Below are 22,734 nucleotides of genomic sequence, written 5' to 3' on the forward strand. Positions count from 1 at the left end.
GTCTACAGAAATGCCCTATGCACCCATTTAACACTCACCCCCCCAACACACAGACACACTTACTTACCGGTGCTTCCGGCTCCCTGCTGTGTAGCCGGGGCAGCGGGTTGACGTCTATGCGATTCGCGTAGGCAACGTCCGCTGCAGTCGGGAGGAGGTGCGGTTAGCAGCGGGGGACTGTCAGAGATCAGAATTCTCACTGACAGCCGGGGAAGGTCTGCGCGATGGACGCAGGCAACCCCCGCTGCTAACCCCACCTCCTTCTGGCTGCAGCGGAAGTTGTCTACGCGAATCGCGTAGACGTCAACCCGCTGCCCTGGCTACACAGCAGGGAGTCGGAAGCACCGGTAAGTGTGTGTGGGGGGTGAGTGTTAAATGGGGGGGATAAGCAGGGGAGGGCTGGCAGCCTAAGGCCTGGGGGGCAAGTCTAGTCAACTGGCCCATTGCACCATCAAAGCGGCTGCGAGCGACATTGAAAGCGGCCGTCGTGCGGCAGTCACTCCACCGGCGCCTAATGAAATTAAAGTGGCCGGCGTGCACACACCGCATGCCTCAGCTCTTCATCACACCCCTTTTAAGACGCGGGAAGAGGAGCTGAGGCATGGCCGTTGGGTCTGACTGCCGCATGATGCAGGGGCGTACCTAGAGTATTTGGCACCTGTGGCAGATCCTGTATGTGGCCCCCCCCACACACTTTAAAAATGCATAGTTTCTATGGTTAGGCAAACATTGACAGGGGTACAGCAAAATTGTTATCATTATATACTTAGGGATTATGCGGTACCACCGTCAATGTGTGCCTATACATTGAGCCAGACACTGACAACCCCCCTTGGCTTACCACTTTAGTGACTGGCATAGGATATAGTAGGGATGCACCGAAATGAAAATTCTGGACTGAAACTGAAAATTCAGCATTCACTTGGCCAAAACTGAAAAAAAAACAAAAAAAAAAAAACTTTAAAATACTTTATTAAAAGTAATACCAAAATTAGACAAAAAAATCAATAACAATATTAACATATATATATATATATATATATATATATATATATATATATATACACATATATATAACAACAATCACGATCCTATCATGCCCAGGTTCTAGCATGTGCTGGCTGAGCATGATAGGAGTGTGATTGCTGTTAGTATTAATATATATATATATATATATATATATATATAAAATTGCAGAATTATTCTGTCCGAAGTTGAACCCCCCCCCGCCAGGTACGCATGACGGCCGCATTCAATCCTGCTCGCGGCCGCTTAGTTTTTAACTTTGCGGCTGCATTGAATGCTAGTCTGCCGGTCGTCCGTCCGGCCCACCGGCCCGGATTTAGGGCGGCCTGGGGGGCAATTGCCCCCCTGCCCCCCGGCCCAGCCCGCCCCTGGGGATAAGACAGGAGGATCCAGGTCCCCTGTAGCGGTGCGGGGGATATACACCTTCTTTGAATTCAATGGTTTTACATATCAGGGCATAATAACAATCATCTGTTCCTTAGCAGGTCAAAAAAATAGGTAAATACAACCTTGGCTGAGCAACAACACATGACATATTACACCATTAAATCTATTCAAAAAAAATAAAGCCAAAATGGAGAAGCCATGTGTAGAAACTAGGTACAGTGATGCATTAGCTTGTAGAACAACCTTTAGCGGCAATAACTTTTTTGGTAATGGCCTAATAATTCTTACTAGATTGAAGGGGTTTTCTTGCTTCTCTAGGATCATTGCTGATGTCTTTCCCCCTTGGCATTGTGTTAACACACACCTGAAAGCTCCAGACCAGCAAACTGCCAAAATGTCACATTTGATGATGGCCAATTAATCAGGGGCATTTGATTAGCAGCACCTGTCTGCTACTTAGCATCTTCATTTTATGGAAGCAGTAATGGTGTACTTTTTCACACAAGGCTTCTCCATTTGGCTTTATTTTTGTTAAATAAATTAGGACACATTTGTTCATCTGAGGTTGTATTTACCTAATTTCTAGACCTGCTAAAGAAACTGATGATTGTTATTATGCCCTGATATGTAAAACCATATAATTCAAACAGGGAGTAATTCATTTTTCACACCACTGTAAATACACACTAACAGCCACTAACTTGTAAGCCCCAAAATTGAGATTGGGCACTTTAAGTGGTCTAGTGAACAGAAATTCAGACAACTAATTGATCTCTTACCGTAACCATTTCCAAATGCTACCACTGGAAAAAGAACTTATCATTATAAGACAGGCATTTCTGAATTTGTTCTGACAAGGTTATCACTTACATCTATAACTATATTATTAACTATAGTGAAACAACCAAAACTGGCCTGGCCTCCCAGGAGAAAAATGACCACCTGTAAATGTAAAAGCATATTTTAACGGCCTTGTCTTGATATATTTCATTCCAGTTAAAAACCCCCAAACAAACAAAAATAAAACTTGCCTGAATTAAGAATAGTCTTTTCAGCTTATCTGGTATAACTAGATTGCAAACTTACGAGATCTTTCTCTATTTGTTCCAGTTTGTTATTGATTGTGATTTAAAATTTACAGACTGCTGGCAGTATATAAATAAATGTAATGTAACTGTGAACCACCAACTATTTTATTCAGACCACAAGATAACACTTTGCTGTTATGTCTCTGTTATACATCCTCCCCCTTCTCCAAGAAGTAAGGTCAACACAGTCTATTATCTTATAACAAATAGTAGCTGCAACATGTAATACTAAATAATCGTGCAATGCAGCAGTGGCATAACTACAGGGGTCTCTAGGGGGCCCGGAGCGAGCCATGTGACCCCTTGTTCCTCTAATTGTGGATGTATAATTGTGTGTGTGAGCATGGATGTGTAATTGTGTGTGTGTATGAATGTGTAAGTGAGGTGAGGTGGAGTGTGTGTTAGAATGAATGTGTTCACATGTGTTAGTGAGTATGAGCGTGTGTAATTTGTGTAAGTGTGTTTACATATATGTGTCAGAATGTATGTTGGAAGCGGGCTAGGGGCAAAGAAGCACAGACAAGTTGTCTGGGGGCAATGATAGCACATACAAGATTTTTGAGGGCAATGATAGCACATGCCAGCTGTTAAGGCAAAGGGGGCACTGTGGCGCATGTTGCTTGGTGAAGCTGGGGGGGGTACCAGGACCCTGTAGTTTTTAGTTACGCCCCTGCAATGCAGGTATAGCTGAATTTCACTATAGAGAATAATTTATACAATAAAAATAATAGTTGTAATGCAGATAATATGATCAGTTATAATATGTGTGAATCTATTAGGTAACAGTCTTAGCAAGATATGGGAAACAAGATGACCATTGAGCAGTTGGTTTTGAACTGCCTCTTGTGCATAGCACTTATTATTATTTTATTATTTATTGTTTTATATAGCACCATCAAATTCCATAGCGCTGTACAATGGGTAGACAGGACATAACAAGTAGCATGTAGCATAACAAATTAACTAACAGACACAACACTCTGCCTCTCCTACACAGATTAAGGGCAGTTGGTACCATGCAGGATAGCATTAAGAAAATACCTGGAATGTTAAATCCCTACACTTTTAGTAAACATTTTAAACATTTTAATGAATACTGGAACAAACGGAATACCTAGTTGAATGCACACAAATGCGCTTCTGGGCAGATTTATCTATTATTGTAGGTATTGTAGGTATCAAAATTGTGTCTTTCCCCTCCATATTCACACAGTCTCAAAATAACGGGAGATTTAAATACACTAGATGCTTAAATTGTTCAAATGGTTGTACTGTGTACATATCAGTCGCCTAGTTGGTGCCAGACCTTAGACTTATGTTACTGATTCACTTTAAGTCCCACCACATAAAGCCAACAATTAGGATTGAGCACTTTAGCTGGTCTAGAAGTGACTTTGGAGCATGCTGAACAGATATTCAGAAAACTACCATAACCACCTCCAAATGCAACCACTGAAAAAAGAACTTATCATCCCAAAAACAAAAGTAAAATCTCACTTACCTGAATGAAGAATAGTCGTTTCAGCATTTGTGGGATAACTGCGAACCACCAACTGTTTTTCTTTTATTCCACGAGATATCACTTCTCTGTTATGTCTATGAAACACATCCTCCCCTTGTCCAAGAAGGAAGGCCAACAAAGTCTCTTATCTTATAACATATAGTTGTAGCTGCAACACTTAATACTCAATAATTGTGCAATGCAAAGCCAGCTGAGTATCACTGTATGGGATAATTTACAATTATAACAACTCAAAAGTAACCTTTAGAATCAAGATGCCCCCTACACTATATGACCAAAAGTATTTGGACACTCCTCCTAATGATTGGCTTTTGGTATTTCAGTCATACCCATTGCTAACAGGTGTATAAAATCAAGTACATGGGCAGACATCTCCATAGGCAAAAACTAGCATTACAATGGGTCATATTGAAGAGATTGGTGACTTTAAATGTGGCACTGTCATAGGATGTGCATTGCTAATTGTGATTTAAAATAACCCATTATTTGTTGGGCTCCAGTCCTTAGAAAACAAATCACACACTTACAGACCAGGGCTGCTGGGTGCTAAAGCACATAAAAATTGCCAGTCCTCTTGGGCATCACTCACTACAAAGTTCCAAACTGCCTCAGAAAGCAACTTCAGCACAAGCACTGTGCATCGGGAGTTTGCTGAAATAGGTTTCCATGGCCAATAATCTGCACACACAGACTGAAGTGGTGTAAAGCACACGGCTATTCACTATTTGTAGGTCTGATGGATGAATCTGGGTATGGCAGATGCCAGGAGAGCTCTATCTACCAGCCTATGGTAAAAGTTTGATGGAAGAGGGATAATGGTGTGGGACTGTTTTTCAGGGTTTGAGCCAAGCCCCTCAGTTCGAGTGAAGGGAAATGTTAATGCTACAGCATATAAAAACATTTGAGTCAATTGTATGCTTCCAGCTTTGTGGCACCAATTTGGGGATGGCCCTTTCCTGTTCCAGCTGTTCCAGCATTGCCAGAGTTTGGTATGGAGGAACATAAGTGGCCTGCTCAGAGCACTGACCTTAACCCCACTGAACACCCTTCGGATGCCTTCGTCATACACCTTACTCTGCTGTCATAGAACAAATTCTCAAACGTCCCTATATGCATTGGTGCAAATTTGATTGAAGCACCTTTGTGCTTTGTTCAGTAGGGTTGCCATCATTCACCAAAATCTGCAACAAAACAATTACACATGGTTTAATACAGGATTCAGCATGGACATGACTTGTGGCAGACAGATAGCGAATTACACTTTTAATTTAAAACAGTGCTAAAAAGTCTCTCTCCTACAGTGCTTGTGCTAGTGTGGCTAGCCCATCCCTAAGACTGGCACTTTTACCTCTTGTGTAATATTTCCTAACTCCATGGAAATATGGAAATATTACACAAGATTGTCAGCTTGTTTGAGCAGGGTCATCCTCACCTGTGAAATTATTCTGTTACATACTACTTGTTATGTCCTATTTACCTACTGTACAGTGGTAAGGAATATGATCGCGTTATATAAAACAATAATAATAATAATAATATTAACAGCATTAGGCAACTATTAGGTCTACACCCCACCTGGCATTAGATGCTTAATACCTTCCATAATCTTGTAGCATGTCTAGTTTATGGATATTAAACAGCATCTTCTTTTTCACCAGAATATATATGGTATATGTGTGTTAGTATGAGTCTGTATGTGTAAGTTGTGTGAGCATGAGTGTATAAGTGTGTGTTAGAGTCTGTGTTACTGTAATTACTGTGGGGGCCACTTGGCTTTAGCTGGCCGTTGAGCCAGAAGGTGTCAGCCCTAGCATATGGTGGATTCTGTAAGAAAACCTGGGCACCCAACATTATTACAAAAGGTCTTAAAGGAATGGTATGTCTTTTTGCAAATGATCTGCAACAGGGTAGACATTCCTGGTAGAACAATAGAAATGACAAGTGACTTAAGTAAAGTATGGGAACGGTGTAAGGAACCAGGAACCAGACAGACACAATAACATAATCAAAAGACAAGCCGGGTTCACTAGCCAATATTAGAAGATCAGCCAGGGATCAAGAGCCAGGAGAGAAGTCAGACAAAGTGAGGTCATACACAGGAACACAGGATACAAAATAACGTGCTTAGAAGCCGGAACAGAAAAAAGAGCAAAGAGGAAATGGAACTGGCTGCTTAAATAGTCCGAAACGAATTGCCTGGTAGCAGCCAGGTAGCCGAGTCAGCCTGACACAGGGAGGAAAGGCCTCTCATTTGAAATTAATGATATAAAAAAAACATTTATATACTTAAATGGATTATACAAACAGTGGCGACTCTAGAAACAATATATAGGGGGGGCACACAAGATACCACAGTCAAACTGGGGGGGCATTAATAATTTCCACCATTAAATCATACCACTGAAAAAACACACATATATATATATATATATATATATATATTGCCAAAAGTAATGTGCTATGGAATGATACTTTTGTTATTGGCCAATACAATACTTGATCATTCAACATGGGAAGCCTGAAGCCACAATTTAGTAAGACTAATCCTTGAAATCCTTTAAATAACACAATACCTTAACTTTTGCACTAAATGATTTCAGGGCCTAATATTAGATCCTGCTGCTGATATATATATATTAGCCCCTGCTGCCCAAATATATTAATATTAGCCCCAGTTGCCGATATATATATTAATATTAGTCCCTGCTGCCGATATATATATAAATATATATATAAATATTAGACCCTGCTGCCGATAGCAGGTATAGATCAACACATTAACACACAAACCCAGCTTTGCATGTATAGATCAATTGAAATTCACTTGTGATCTCAGCACCGAAGGTATATATCAAATAAACAGAATCAGACATACAAATCCTGTATTTGCAGGTATACAATAATAATATATGAAACGTAGCATCGCAGGTATAGATCAAATAAATACATGGAAACAGCATTGCAGGTATTAATCAACTGAACAAGACATACAAACCCTGTATTTGCAGGTATACATAAATAATGTATGGAAACATAGCATAGCAGATATGGATCTACAGAAGAACACACAAAAACCCAGCTTTGCAGGTATAGATCAATTGGAATTCACATAAAAACACGGCATTAATGGTATATTTAAAACCCGCTAAATTACAGGGATAGATCACAGGTTGCACACCCCAAAGCCAGCCCTGGTGTCCACACTGCCCACATAGAACCTGGCCAGCACCCAGATAACACACATACGATTTGCCATCTTTGTCCCATATACACCCTGCCTGTGCCATCTTGGTCCCCAAGGCTCAAACATCCTGCTAGTGCCATCTTTGCCCTTCCACAATTATACATCTATGATACACACAAACACATTAACTCATGCTCTCCCTCATTCAGACAGTTCATCCACATATTAACCCATGCTCTCCCTCATTCAGACAATTCATCCACATATTAATGCATGCTCTCCCTCATTCAGACAATTCATCCATTTTAAGAAACTACGCCCCTTGGAGCTTCAAATGAGGGGTTACATGTATTTCTAGGACAAAAGTTGAGTGCACAAATAATGATGGAATATGTCGCTTTGGCTAGAAAATATGTTTTTTCTATCCATAGCGACATGTTCATTTGTGTCTTGCGCACTCCAGGTTTGTACTAGAAACACACGCAGCCCCTCATTTGATGCGCCAAGGGATGTCGTTTTTGCAAATGTGTACTTTTTGTGCCATAATTTCACTTCCTACGTGAGCAGTAATGCCACGTCAAGGCTTCAACCCTAATTACTGATCATTCGCACGCCTTTCATATCTCCATTCACTCGCAGAAGCACACACTATACTTTCCATACATTCACTCACAGAAGCACACAGCATTCTTTCCCCTTACAATCCCAAAGAAATGATGGTAAAGGGAGAAAAAAAAATCACTTTTACAGCAAAAATAAGTTTTGCAGTAAAAATGCAAGGCGCTGCAGGGATGAGATGGTTACTCACGTACCGCACAGGCTAAATGGCTGATTTTAATAATATTTGCAGTTCATCAGGATTTCAAAAATTGCCTCCCTCTACCGTTGGCTAAATTTAACCCCATGATCAAAGGGATCATAGGATTAAAAATTAGTATCGGCCATTTTTAAAAAGGGAATGTGACTTTTTATAGCTATATGATCGCTGTGGTAACATTGGCTACCACAGTGATCATTTAGCTAGAATACTTAAACTTATTTTTTTTTTTTTAAAGTTAAACTACTTTATGTTTAAATAATTTAATTTGGGGGTCTCTAGGCAATTTTGATCTTTTTTATCTGCCTTTAGAGACCCCCAAATCATTTTTTTTACATTTTTATTTTTTTTAACTTAATATTTTTTATTATTTTTTTTACAATCTATATACCGTTGGAAAGGCGAGGCGATTACCTTTCCAACGGTATATGTTGGGGGTATGTAGCTGCTTAGATGCCTGAGATACAGGCATCTAAGCAGCATGCCCCCATACCTCTTTAACTGACAATTGTCAGTTTTTAATAAAGTTGCGCGGTGACGTCATCGCGTCATTGCGCGAGACGTCACCGGGCAGATCGGGTGGCCCCGGTGATGCCCTTCAGTTTGAGGGGCAGATCGCCGGGGTAGGTGGTGATGGAGGTCCACAGACCTCCATCAAGGTAAGGTAGTGCTAGTGACGGCATGGTGCCGTCGTTAGCACCTGACTGGGACTGCTAGCGGCGGCACCATGCCGTCGTTAGCAGTCAAGGGGTTACAAATTCGGCGGGGGGGCAACAGGGGGGGCAAGGAATAACCTAGGGGGGGCAATTGCCCCCCCTTGCCCCCCTGTAGCGACGCCACTGTATACAAAGTACAAGAGGAAATGTATTTCAAAGGAGGAGAAATGATAGGGCAAGAAGTCATGAATAATATAGTTATTAATAAAAAATATGTGAAAAGGGCACCCACAAGTTGTACAACAGTAAGCTGCTAGCATGGAGCATTGGTATTAAGGGACTTGATAGCTGCTGCCGGCACTTCCACCAGGCGTCTATCACCGAGCATACCTTCCCCGGCTGCCAGAGGAGAATTCCCCGCAACGCTGCAGGGAATTCTCCTCTCTAGCAGCCGGGGAAGGTCTGCACGATGCATGTAGGCAACACCTGCTGCTACCAGCACTTTCGCCGGTGCTTCTATGACAGAGGACCGGCGTCACATGACCTCCTGGGTCATAGAAGCTGCAGCAGAAGTTGCCTATGCGAGTCGCACAGATGTCCACCCGCTGCCCCCACTAGAAGCACTGGTAAGTCGGGTGGAGGGTTAAATGGGGGGCATAAAGCATTTCTGTAGGCAGAGTGCCCCATGATATGCCTTTTAACCCCCTTAATGCCACTCTACCTCCAGAAATGCCTTATACCCCCTATATGCCACTCTGCGTCCAGAATGCCTTTTAACTCTCTATATGCCACTCTGCCTCCTGAAATGCCTTATACCCCCTATATGCCACTCTCTGGGGGCAGGTTTGCAAATAAAAGGAAATAAAAACAAATTAATATTTACTAATAAAACTTTTTTTCCTATAGGGTCGTCTTATATTCAGGCTTTTTCTTTTTTTTCCAAATTAATATTCAGATTTTGGGGGGGTCGTCTTACAATCGAGCAAATACGGTAATATTAAAAGTGGCTGCATAGTTCAACTTCCGGAAATCTAGATCTCTGAAAAAAGATACATAAAAATCAATGAAAACAAGTGATTCAATGAGCTGCAATTGCTCTAGGGCACCAGGATTCTGATGGGCCCTGCACCAACTTCGCCAGGGCCCCCAGCATTCTGATGGTTGATACCGCTAACATGTCCACAAAGCCGAGATCCAATCGGTTTTGCAACATTCAGACACTACCACTCAGTGAGGGAAGATGATGGCTGCACGTCATGGGACCTGATCGGACTGCCACTCATTAAGGGCGCTGCAGGCCACCAGGAACATAAAGAAAGAAATAGAGGGTGTGTGAAGCACTGTGATATGTGCGTATATGTGTGAATATGGATGTATATTTGTGTGTATGTAATGTGAGACTGTGAACCCCAGGGAGTTGATTGGCATAGCATCTGGGTACAGCTGCTATGCAGATTATACATATGGGTCCCTGGGGTGGAGCAATTGGAGAGCAGGGTGGGCCAATGCTCCGTTTCCCCATGCTGTGGAAATTCCATGCCGGGTTTTCCAGGAGGCAAGAAATCTGCAGGATCCGGTCCGGGATTTCTATGAGGCTGGCATCAGGCACAGGTGCTGGACATTAAAAACCCCTGGAGCTTGATACTCAGAGAGACTGTTGGGGGGAGAGGAAGTTCCCTGTGCTCCCAGGGCAAGGAGAGGCCCTGAAGAAGACAATCCCTGAGCCAAGTGAGGCAATACCTGCCTGGACATTTTGTGTGCTGTCTGGGGGAGGTTTTCCAGAGCCTGACGTAGCTGGGTCTGGGTTGAGGTAGTGGGTGATTAGGCTGGTCAGTCTGAGCCAGCATAGTTCAGTTAGAGAGGGCTCCAATTGGGAGCTAGGTTTTCTTTTTATGATTTGGTTTTTGAGGTTTAAGCAGTTAAAATAAAGCACTGTTTTGTTTAAAGCTGCTGTTCCTGACTCTGATTGCCCTAGAGGACTGTGCTTAGGACCCCTTAAAGTGACATGTATGGCCCTCATGCTATAGGGTTTGTCACAGTATATATATATATATATATATATATATATATATATATCTGGGGGGGCAGAATAGAAGTTAGAAAAAATGTAAAAGGCAAACAAGAAAAAAAGGAAAAATTGAAGAAAAGATCAGCAAATAAAGTGCAAAAAAGAGGGAGGACAAAATAGAACAGAAGGGGAAAAGACATCAGCAGAAAACAGAGAAAAATGCGTTATCAGCTTTCTGACGTTTGAAGGAATGATTGCGGGGACATCCCCAATAGCGCCACCTGGTGAGGCTGTTCCAACCCTACACCCAGTCCTGGAGATGTTTGTTTTAATAGTAAGGAAGTTGAGATCAGTGGCAAAAATTGCATAGCTAATCAATTATGCCCTTCTTTCCAAATCAACAAATTAATAGCAGTATAGAGGATATCGAGGAAGACATAATTATGCAGTGCATAAAATCAAAACATTAAAATGAACAGTTGCTAACTTTAGTATTTTGGAAATTATGATTTTGTACACAAAATATGTTTTGTAGACAAAATATTGACATTAAGAATTTTGCAGTAAGCGAGCTTGTCCATCCCAGGGATTGTGATTCTGCTGGTATGTCCCTATCACACAGGGACACAGACAGAGTAACAACTAACAAAGTTAAAAGTAATTTCTAAATAACAAATAAAGAAATTCTGTTGACTGAAGAAGGACAACATTTGATCCTGAAAAACTGAGCTATCATGCAATATATGAAAGTTTGTTAGCGGTTATTAGGGCATGTTAGGATTTTTACAATTATTTACAGAGAGGATCACAGGTATACACTAATATTTTTACATTCACTGGTACAAAGTTGGTAGCATCAAATATAAACATTTTGTTCAAAGTGTTCATGGCATCTTTACTAATATTGAATTTGACTTTATTTTCTCTTCATTTTATAAAGGCCTATAAAAACAGGTATCCAGCAAGGAGGTTTGGGAAGACAGGAAGGGACTAGAACAATCAAGCAATGATGGAGCATTGCTAGAGGTTTAAATAGCCCGCCAAAGCCTGACTCCTCCCCCAGCCCTCCTTCTCCTATACCAATAGTCAATGGTGACCTGTCCGTCACCGCTTATCCCGCCCCCAAGCTGCCCTCCTGTGTCATGGGCCCCAGGACCCTCCCCATCAATTCTTTCCCGTGATGCTCCCTGTGCGGCGCGTGACGCAACAGAGGCCGGGGATGCGGCCTGGACGTCGTTGATGTGGTCCACTGATGAAGACGCTGGTAAATTTGCAATTCATACGAATCTAAAAGCACACGTCTATAAAATTACAGCTAAACACAAACATTGCAGAAATGTTGAAACAACCATGGTCACAAAGAGTGCAAAATTGAAAAACAGCTCTATCCTTAAGAGGTTTAGGAGCATATAATGGCATATAACACCAGAACATTGAACTTCAAAACAGTACAACTATAAACTAACGTCCATCATGAACAGCTTTTATTATTATAAATAGAAGCGATATTTACACATACATCTTATATTTTTATTAATATTACAATATTATAAATAACATTAAGAAATTATTTTACATACAATTACAGACATTAATGATAATATTTATAAATGCATGATTTGCAAGTAAATATTAGAAGTAGAATTAAACCAAATTACTTCATCAGCTATACAAATTAAACAGCAAACACCTTTCAGGGGTTGAAATTGTACCATTTTATTTTTGTAGTATAGTGCACATGTCCATTCCTTTTTCCTTATTTCCCCCTAAATTTACTTTTATTTAATAAAGCACCAACATGTATGATAAAAAATATGTAGCAAACGTAAACACACAAAAAGAATGGGAGCAAAGATTAATTAATCAGTTTATGTTTTTGTTAAATAAGGATTTGCTCAATTGATAAATAATGTAATAAACCCTGCTGGAGTCTCATGAAGGTGAAAGATATGCCTCAAGTAAGGCAGCCCTGGCAGCGTTAGATACAGTTTGATGCATTATGATTCAGTGCACATATGAAGTTACTGTCCACAATTTTGCTGTTTCTTTCATGTACAGTAGATTGACCATGACACATTTCAGCACAGAATCGCTCTATACTGTCATGATAGATTGTGTTAAGGGGCCATTTGTCAATCTTAGTTGATCAGGCTTTTGTTTTAATTGCACGTCATGAGATTAGGCTGCCTTGGTGGCATGCTTTGGGGATTTACAGTCAGGTACTCAGAGCACACTTGGAGAATGGAGGCATGTTTTGGAATCTCACAGGGCAAGCTTGGGGAGTGATGACCTACTGATGTTTCACAGTCTGGTGCTTATTATGCAGTCTTGGGCTTCTGCTTTGTTCTGTTTGTGCTGCCTCCTGAAGTTGAACTTGTTAAATTCCTCTGAAATTTGTGCTATTGTTTTACCCTTTGTTTCAGGAACAATAAAAAATATTAAAGTGGCCGAGATGACGATAACGGCCATGAACAATAGAAAGCAGAAATGGTTCAGGGTTCCCTGCAGAAAAAGAGGGGAAATGTCAACTATGCATTGCAGCTAAATGTAAATAAATGAAATAACAAATGTAAGATTCTTTGGTTTTAGAAAAGATATTGGTCAAGATTTATATATATATAGATAGATAGATAGATAGATAGATAGATAGATATATAGATATATCTATCTATCTATCTATCTATATATATATAATAATATATAATATAATATATAAAATATATATAATATATATATATTATATATATATATAATAATATATAATATATGTATTGGATGCCTGACATTACACCAACTTCCGCTCTTAAGCAATACCTGTTTTCTGAATAGTCCTGATACTTACAACAATATATGGAAAGACCATTCCAAGGATGTAAAGTCCCAACCAGCTGAAACATCCTGAAATGACAAAAGCTGGAACTCGTGGAACTTGGGGGAAGATTTCAACGCATGTCGATATTGTGGCACCCGCTGTGAGATAAAAAAAACTCAGTTAAAAAGCAAAATCTGTAACCTTCTCAGAAAGGTAAAATACTAAAACTACACAAAGTATTATTTCCTGTTAGGTAATGACACCTACCTCCACAGCCACCATTTATTCTACTGGGCAGCGGGATATGACATAGGGTTCATAGCACAGTGTGTTATAGAGGCTGTTTCTGAAAGCAAATTCCTTTTAATAAACAGGCTCATAAAAGGAGAGAAAATAAAACAAGAAAAAACATAGTGTAGTATTCCAGAAATCCTTATTAATGGTAATTATGCATCAAATTTACTCACATTTGCCCAAAAGAAAGCAGACACTTTGGGGGATCTTGTGAGAAACTTTCTTATGTAGAGGAGACTTTTGAGACCACTAGTATGTGCTCATAACAAGGTAAGAGCAAAAAAAGACAAAGCAACACAATAGTGAAATATTGTATGAAATCTTGATTATTTAAAAATGCATCAGATGCAGGAGTAGGTATGACGAAAAAAACTTTTCTCTATTGAATTGCTATATCATTCATCCGTGTCACAAATAGAGTTAAAAAATATAAACAACATTTAATTTTCATCAGGAAATGGAAAATATTAAGAATGTATATAAATAAGAAATATAAAAAGTCTCAAGAGAATCAGTGCAGTTCTGCAACTTGTTTCGCCATTTCACGGGCTTCTACCAGGCGTCCGCTGCACTTTTCCATGGTCTTCTTATACTTTATAACATGAGACATTTTATATTTTTTTTGATATAGCAATCCGATAGAGAAAAGTTTTTTTCTTCATACCTACTCCTGGGGTGTATTGAAGGAAACTCCACTGTAAAGACGATATCCACCTACCTTACTTTTGAAGTGCCTATTGTATCTTGGATTACACGTGAGTGCATCTGATGCATATTTAAGTAATCAAGATTTCATACAATATTTCACTATTGTGTTGCTCTATATCTGTTTTTGCTCTTACCTTGCTATGAGCACATACTAGAGGTCTCAAATGTCTCCTCTACATAAGGTAGTGTCTGCTTTTGTTTGGGCAAATGTGAGTGCATTTGATGCATAATAACCACTAATAAGGATTTCTGGAATACTACACTATATGTTTTTTCTTGTTTTTTTCTCTCCTTTTATGAGCCGGGTTATCAAAATGGGATTGGCTTGCAGAAACATGTTCAATATTTTTATTTTGATCACAATTAGCGCATGAATCACTTTTTTTGTTATTTTGGTATATTTTTGAAGGTGTAAGGAGGGGTTACATAGGTTCACATTGCGGCTGGTGAACAGATTTAGTGCTGTGTTCTATTCTTTCTTTTTTTTCTATAGAGGCTGTGCCTCCTTAGCACAGCTATCCATAGATCAGCTAAGGAAAGTAGAGATTTAGTCAAAAAGTTTGAACTTTTGTTGAATTGATTTGAAATGGCCATTCAAAATTATAAAATAAAATATAAATACTTATCTCCACATAAAGCTATAGCCACGCTCACAACAGTTTAAGAATAGTTTTAACATTTACCTGGTCCAGCGCCATATAGAAAAATAAAGAGAAATGTGGAAGCCACGCTGCAGTACGGCATCCAGATGTATGCATCCTGTGGGGTGAAACAGAGCAATGCACCTTTTTAATAGCTAGATGTAATAAGAATCCTTGTGACCTTAATCCACTCTGTAGTGGTGGAAATTTCTGACTTGGTATCAGAAGAGGCCTCTGGTGTCAACCCGATGTCTGATTTCATATGGGAGTGCTACATGCTACAGTATCATGGTGCTGTCTAAACTATAGAAGAAATAAGCTCAAAAAAGTGGACATAATGCATCTACTGCATGTCAAATAAAGAGCTATGTCCCTTGAATATTAATTACTTATAGTAACGCATGTCTCCAGGAAATGTGGCTTAACAAATGAGGAACACAAAAGAAACCATAGATACCAGTATAAGCCTTGAAAGTGTTCCATGTGTTGGATATCATTTTTTAAAAAAATATTCAGTATATATATATATATATATATATATATACTGGAGAGGGCCCCTTGTAACAGTGATGTGCCCTTGAGTTTATGTGAGTGTGTATGCAAGAAATGAGGAAATGAGGCACGTGACATACTTGTAGGGAAAGAGTAACTGTAAGGATTCCCAATGTCAGAGTCATCAGGCTGTATCCTCCCAAAATCAGCACCCTCCTTCCAAAGCGATCAATAAGCAGGCTCTGTCAAGACAATAGGAACTGAATCAGGCCTGTCACATAGATTTCCTTCTTTCTGGTTTATCAATGGGAATGTCTGTTGTATGCACATCTTAGTCATTTTCACATCTATATATGTATATATATTTGTCAACACCATCAACTGAGCTAATTAGAACATCAACTAATTCATATTGAATACATTCTGTTAAGTTAGAGGAGATCTTTTCAAATGATATTCCTTTTCAACTGGTGAGCAGATTAGTTGCTTGAGTTGACAGTTGAGATTTCTTACATTTTGGTTACGTTGACAAGTTGTTTAATTTAGGTCCATTTAGTTGGGTTGACCTGAGCAACTCCAATGTTAACTTGACATATTGCTAGCCTTTAAAAATACACCATACAAATGGAAGTCTGGTGCTTTTAACACAGTACTAAGTACTATATAACATGGTACCAAATATCACTGATTACACATATTAACAGTTAAGTACATCTGGCTGTGCATTGTACTGGCAAGCAGCACTGTGATACATTTATACTATACATTCTCACATCCTAAAAATGATCATCGTCTGCTCAAAACAGGGATACCTATAAATATATGCACATAAATATCAGCATATCTGACAGTTACAAAAACCTCCACATATGCTGAATTACTATTTTAAGACAATATTTGTAATAAAAGATCTGATTGGCTTCTTAATTAAATGTTTTTTTTAAAGCTGTATATTTTTTGTAACCCCCCCCCCCAAAAAAAAACAACTAAGTAGGAATTGGTTTAGATTAATGCATTAACATAAAAATGCATCAATGTATGTATAATAGCATGCTTACACAGATTAAGGCAGAAATAAATTCAAATGCCCCGACCCCCAATGAAACGTATGCAATCTGATCCTGAGGGAAGCCAGCTGCTTGAAACACATCATATGAGTAGAAATAAATCTGAAAGATACACAAGAGACAAAATAGTCACAAAGACACAAAAGAGCATCATGTTTCCTTTTAGGGTTACATAGTAGTAAATGGAACATGATTAAAACAATAACCTTCTGTTACATTGAGTCGGTCACTCAACGCAGGTCTTAACGTTTGCTGTGCATGACCAAAGTGATGAAAATACTCAACTGCATTGGCACCACTGAGCTGCAAACAGAGGATCATGCCAATCATTACACAGAGCTGGCAGCGGTGGGATTGGTCCTTCAGAAGTTCCAAGGCACTCATCTTTCTTTTACTTGAGCCATGGTCTTTCATCATCTGATCAATGTGGGGCTGGTGGTCTCTATCCCCCCAGAGTTGCTTCAGGGCTATAAAAATTAGAACTCATGTGAGTTTATATCAAACTGCAGATTGCTTGAGCTCTCAAGTCCTGTGCGTATGTTAATATTTAGGAGATAATACATTTATGAAGATTTACATTACAGACATCCCTATGCAATTGATAAAGACTGGCATGTTCCTTGATGCTCTTAAAAATGGGCTTGTAATTTTAAAGTTGTATAGGTATAGGATGAACAAAGGTGGATGTATTGTGCTTAAAAGTTGGCAGAATACAATACAATGGATGCGTGTGGATGTGGCTATCATTGAGCCTCTAACAATTTGTCTCTTGCCATGCCCCTAAAAATATATAATCTGCCTATGCCATACTATGAAGATTTGTCAATAATGCATATATATTGATATATTCATAATAAATAGGTTTAAATATTTTAAATATGTTTTGCGTCTGTAGATTGGTAGAAAGGCTACTTTCTAAAGCAAAGAATGTTTTAACACATCCATACATTTATATATCCCCCTATGATCTATTCATTAACAAAAATGTCACAAATCCTACAAAGATAAACAATATTGCTCTCTCTTGGATTCCTGACCCCCATTCCTTTGTCTTTCAGCAATTTTCCTTCTCTAAGGTTTATGAGTATTTTAATAGATTGTAGTACAAGAAGATCTCTAGCACTGTTATATTACACTTACCTCTCATACAACCTTCCTTATCACCCTTGTCCAGTAGGAGGTATGTAGGGGATTCTGGGAAGAAGGGCAACGCCACCAGCTGGACAAATGATATAATGCCACTGGTGAGGAGAAGTTGGGGCCATAGAGATTCCGTCCCAAAGAACTCCCTAGAAAGCACAGAAGAAATGTAATCAAGTGTGTGTGTGAGTGTGTGTGAGAGGCGTGTGTGTTGTTTTCAACAACACACAAGCACTTGGGACAATTCTCCCAGCTTCTAGAAACTGTCAAGAATGTGTACATGATTCATATATTTCCATGATAAATGTATGTTACTGGAGAGAGAATAGTATAGTATTGGGCAGTGGTGTATTTTCATTGCATCTGCCCCAACACTGACCTAGGGACATACCCCAGTTGCTCTCTGTGGTCACTGTTCACTCTGGGGAGTAAGACAACTATGGAGGATGGTTCAATTTCTTAAATCAAATGTTGGCCCAACTTGAGCCTGTACTTATTGGAGGCTGGAGAACAGTGTTGTCATGTAATATTCCAGCAGAAGCGCACGCTGCCAGGGCACACAAAAGGGTACAGGAATTAAGTGAGAAGGTGTGTACCATATGTGTGTGTGACAGCATAGTTTTGGAATTTCTGGGCACTGTTCCACAGTCCTGCTACTGTGGGCATCATGGGACAGTTGATATTCTCTGATCTGCCCAAGGAGCTCAACTATGGCCACCTCATGACACTATAAAGCTGAGCACTGCAAGGTGGCTCTTTTTGTAAGGCCAGCGGATGGTGGCACCTTTGACTCTGCTCACAAACAAACCCAACCCAAACATATTTCAGTTGACTTCATATACATAAAATGAAGCTCATAGTAGCTCAAATAAAAGAGATAATAGAAGAATAAATACTTTTCTAGTCTATCGTCTTTATTTAAATATAATACTTTAATTAATTACTATGATAATATTTGAATTCATTAGTTACCAAGTCATAATACTTAAATTATAATACCTCATACCTGAGTCCAACAATCTGCCCAAATAGTTTGCCCAGAGTTACAAACAAGGGGCCAGTGGCATTGATGAATCCACGTAGTTTCCGGGGTGCGATATCTCCAGCAAACTGTGCATGGACATTAATTCCCAAACCTTAAAAAAACACACAGTACAGACAGTGGGTACATATTATACACAAGTACAAAGTAAGTTTTTCTTGAAAAGGTAGTTTATTATATGGGCAAGTGTAGTATACTTAGATTGCACAATATTTAAAGGTCCCATCAGCAGGACCAGTCTAGCTGTTGCTGTTATAATAAGACCATTTTTGAAACATTGCATCTCCTTTCATGATTAAACCCGATTTAGGCTTGTGGAGCTTTACTCATGAGTGGCATCCCTTATGGTGCCATGGCAAGAATATTTTGTATTCTTTTTCTGAGAGTCATAGCACTGGCATACACCCAGATTTCGTTATTGTGCAATCTATCCCTTTCAATGATATTACATAAAGACAAGATTGACCTGAATAAAAGCCACAAAGGAAGCGTCCAACCATGATCATTTCAATGCTGTTGACTGTACGGCTCAATCCCACGAGCAAAGCACTGGCCAGTGGCAGTAGGCAGTTATACAGCAGACACTTCTTCCTATAAAACACACATATCAGGTAAAAGCAGATGGCTGATGGTTACCATTATAGTTTAATTCCACATGTGTGTCTAAACAGAACATGTCAGTGAATTAAAGAGAAAACATCTTATATAAAGAATGATGTACCACAAACAGCTATCTACAGAGAAACCACTAAGTCTAAGTATTGCCTTGCCGTCTAGCTTAACATTGAACCATTGAACCATACCTGTAAAGCAAAATTTGCTCCCCTTGGCTAGGCTATTGAAATATTTGGATGTACTGTATGCATGGATATATATCCACCATACAAAATTTGTGCTAGTAAATAAATAATTCATAACAATTAATACAATATATTCTGACATAGCTGCTACCAGGAATTACATTTTAGGGAGTCTAGAATGTACAGTCTCATGTACATCTTTATAAATGGATGATACTTTGTAGAACAGTGCTTCCCAAATGCCAGTCCACAGCTACCCCTAGAAGGTTTAGAGAAAATGGGTTCCACCTCATTCATACTCAGATGATTACACTGGGTTATTTAGTGGTACTTACTGTTTGGGAAGCTTTGAGGAGTTTGAACTCTGAAAAGTAGTCTGTGTTGGATAGTTGAAAGAAAAAAAGACATACTCATACATAATTGAGTTCGTTATTACTCACTTCCCAAATTTCCCTATAAAGTATCCAGAAGCAGTAGATCCAATCAGTCCACCAATGCTGAAAACAGACACCACAAAGGACCAAATCAGGGTCAGTGTTTCCGGTGGGATTGGTGTTGCGTACCTTCTTATCCATGTCTGGTTGATGAAGGCTTTCATGAACTGGTGGTGGAGTACAGGGATGTGTTATATGTGATGCAACTTATAAAACTACTTTGATTTAACCAAGTTTTAGTTCAAGGCTGGTGTAAAGTCTTACTTGCATTTGGCAAATCAGCTGTATAGTATAAAAAACTTTCTCTATAGCAAAAAATCACATACTTGGATCCCAGTAGGTCTGCAAATATACATGAACAATCATATGGGTTTTGCTGTCGTAATAGAACCTCTTTATCTTGGTTCTTTAATGTCGATTATTTCAACCTAATCCAGGACTTGCCAATTTAAAGGTTTCATAATGCAAACAGTAGGTTAAATGACGATTGTATATACAAAATAAAATGCATAGTTTAAAGAAAGAACAGCAATGCAAATTAATATTACGTAAAACTACATGCAAATATTAATTAACGTGAATTCACTGTTATTCGGTGTGTAGGGCCCTGGCAAGGAGCTGGGGGTTTACTTACCGGAGAAGGGGCATTCATTACAGAAATGTTGAAGCCGTACTGAAATGTGCCTCCAATGCCCAGCACAAGAATAAACAGGAAGAGCCCCCTGTACTGAACCTGATGATAGAACATTATATCACAACGTAAACCGATTTATCACAAGTATTCAGCAGAAAAGGTTGCACCTTATTAACAGTTATAAAAAACATACATTTTTGCCAAAGCAATAGATGTTACTTACAAGTACAATAAACCTTTTTATATGTTGCCATTGTTTGCGATTTATGGCAACATTTGGAAATACAGCCAATGATAATTTTATCCCAGATAAAGTCCAGTCCACTTGGCTTTCATTTAAATAAATACATATCTAACATTCTTTACATGTTGTCTAAAATAATGTTAATAAAGTTTCCGTGGCACAAAGTATAGTGAGAAAACCTCACACTTATTCCCTTGAAGCATGGTATGCTCTTAAATTTATTGTTGTGAAAAAAAAGTTCAACTTCAATTTTTTTTGGTTTGTAGCATTTCTACCAACATTTCAATAACAGTCTTTCTATATAAAAAGATAATTCATATTTGCGTAATATTTTTACAATATTCCATATTAACACATTCAAAGCCAATAATCTTTCTTTTTTCTTATGTTATGTCCATGTATTCTAAATGACAAGAAAAAAAATCAGGAAAACATTGTACTTACCAGCTCATTTGATAAGTTCGCCATTGATAATGAAGATTATAATGTTCTGTAATACTATTTCTTTATAAGGCCTACAAAATAAGTAGGATGCTTTCTTTTGTGCAGAACTTTAGTACCTTTAGTACTGAGGATAGTGTAAGGCAAAGATTTATGTAGTAAGTAGTATTAATTACTGACATGATGACTAGGGGAGAAGAGGCTGGAAACATAGGAAAATATTAACAGTCACAGAAAAGGAAGGGTTAGCTGATCAGTGGACCAAGAACAGCACAACGTAATAGAGGAGTAGGGTTATTCTTATCCACACATGGATCCCTCATCGAGGACCAGCCAGGGAATGAAAATATTTTACTGTGTACATGCTATGACTCGGCTCATTGTATTCTTATTGTATAACCATATTGTTATTATATTTACTAATCAGCAATAATAAAAAATACATATGGTAATATTGTTGTTACTTGTTTCTTCCTATATCATCTTTCCATTAAGTGTACCCAGGTAGGGCTGACAGACTGAGACAGGATACTGATTTTGCATGTAATTTTACAAATGGAGATCTACATTATAGCTAATTGTAAGTAATATTCGTCTTTACACCTTGTACTGGACAGGTGGCTATAAAGATGCAGTTAGAGCTGTAATGTGTGATGTAGATTCATTTAGAATAACAGGTAGGTAATATGACTCGGTTTATGGTATAGGTCATAGAAGTGCTGTAGACAACCGGAGGGACCAGGAGATGGTTGGGTATAACCTTATCTGTGGTTGCCATATCATGCAGAGACTTAAACCCACTCTCTACTCTTTAATGCTTAACTAATAAATAATTCTACCAAGAGTGACTGGGGAAAAGGTTTTGGAACCATGTGGAAATGCTAATATGTAACTAGCAGTAACGAGGGCAGTTCTACAACATCAACATGACTAAGCAAACCTTGGCTTCCATTATTCACTTCAAATTCTAAAAACATTGTACATTTCAAGTCTGTACCATTCTAAGAAAGGGAGTATATCCATAACCCCATTTACATTTTGCTCTATGCATGCATATATTTTCACAATATATGTATAATATATATTTACAGATATAATAAATCCATTATTATTAGTCATATGTTTGTTTCTTTCCATTTTGTATTAAGGGTTTCATACACACTTAAATAATGTTTCTTCTAATCTAAAGCATTGAGAAAATATACACGGCCCCTTCAGGGATACCATTGTTGCTGCATAACAATTAAACAAAATTAGTGATAATTAGTTATGGAAATAAAATGAATCCCAAATGTAT

The 22,734-nt window shown here is 38.8% G+C and overlaps 1 protein-coding gene across 1 annotated transcript; it reads right to left on the bottom strand.

Annotated features, from left to right (window-relative positions):
• Positions 1 to 12,826: 12,826 nt before the first annotated feature.
• On the bottom strand, positions 12,827 to 21,464 carry LOC128501257 (solute carrier family 2, facilitated glucose transporter member 11-like). The gene is made up of 12 exons (XM_053470672.1): positions 21,441 to 21,464; positions 20,753 to 20,851; positions 20,125 to 20,285; positions 19,351 to 19,475; positions 18,849 to 18,978; positions 17,843 to 17,991; positions 16,988 to 17,169; positions 16,694 to 16,804; positions 15,776 to 15,877; positions 15,186 to 15,261; positions 13,531 to 13,658; positions 12,827 to 13,190 (listed from the first exon to the last, which is right to left on the bottom strand). Exons 1-12 carry the CDS (start codon positions 21,462 to 21,464, stop codon positions 12,990 to 12,992), a joined length of 1,488 nt encoding a protein of 495 aa, XP_053326647.1. The 3' UTR covers positions 12,827 to 12,989.
• Between the last annotated feature and the right edge of the window lie 1,270 nt (positions 21,465 to 22,734).

This window comes from Spea bombifrons, chromosome 1 (genome assembly GCF_027358695.1).
Source record: "Spea bombifrons isolate aSpeBom1 chromosome 1, aSpeBom1.2.pri, whole genome shotgun sequence".
NCBI lineage: Eukaryota > Metazoa > Chordata > Amphibia > Anura > Pelobatidae > Spea > Spea bombifrons.

Bases quoted from the DNA above. Each gene is read 5' to 3' on its own strand.
- LOC128501257 (XM_053470672.1), bottom strand. From the start codon at position 21,464: ATGGCGAACTTATCAAATGAGCTG. The intron at 20,852-21,440 runs GTAAGTACAATG...TTCTATCATCAG, and splicing joins CGAACTTATCAAATGAGCTG to GTTCAGTACAGGGGGCTCTT. The intron at 20,286-20,752 runs GTAAGTAAACCC...CTCCACCACCAG, and splicing joins TAATGAATGCCCCTTCTCCG to TTCATGAAAGCCTTCATCAA.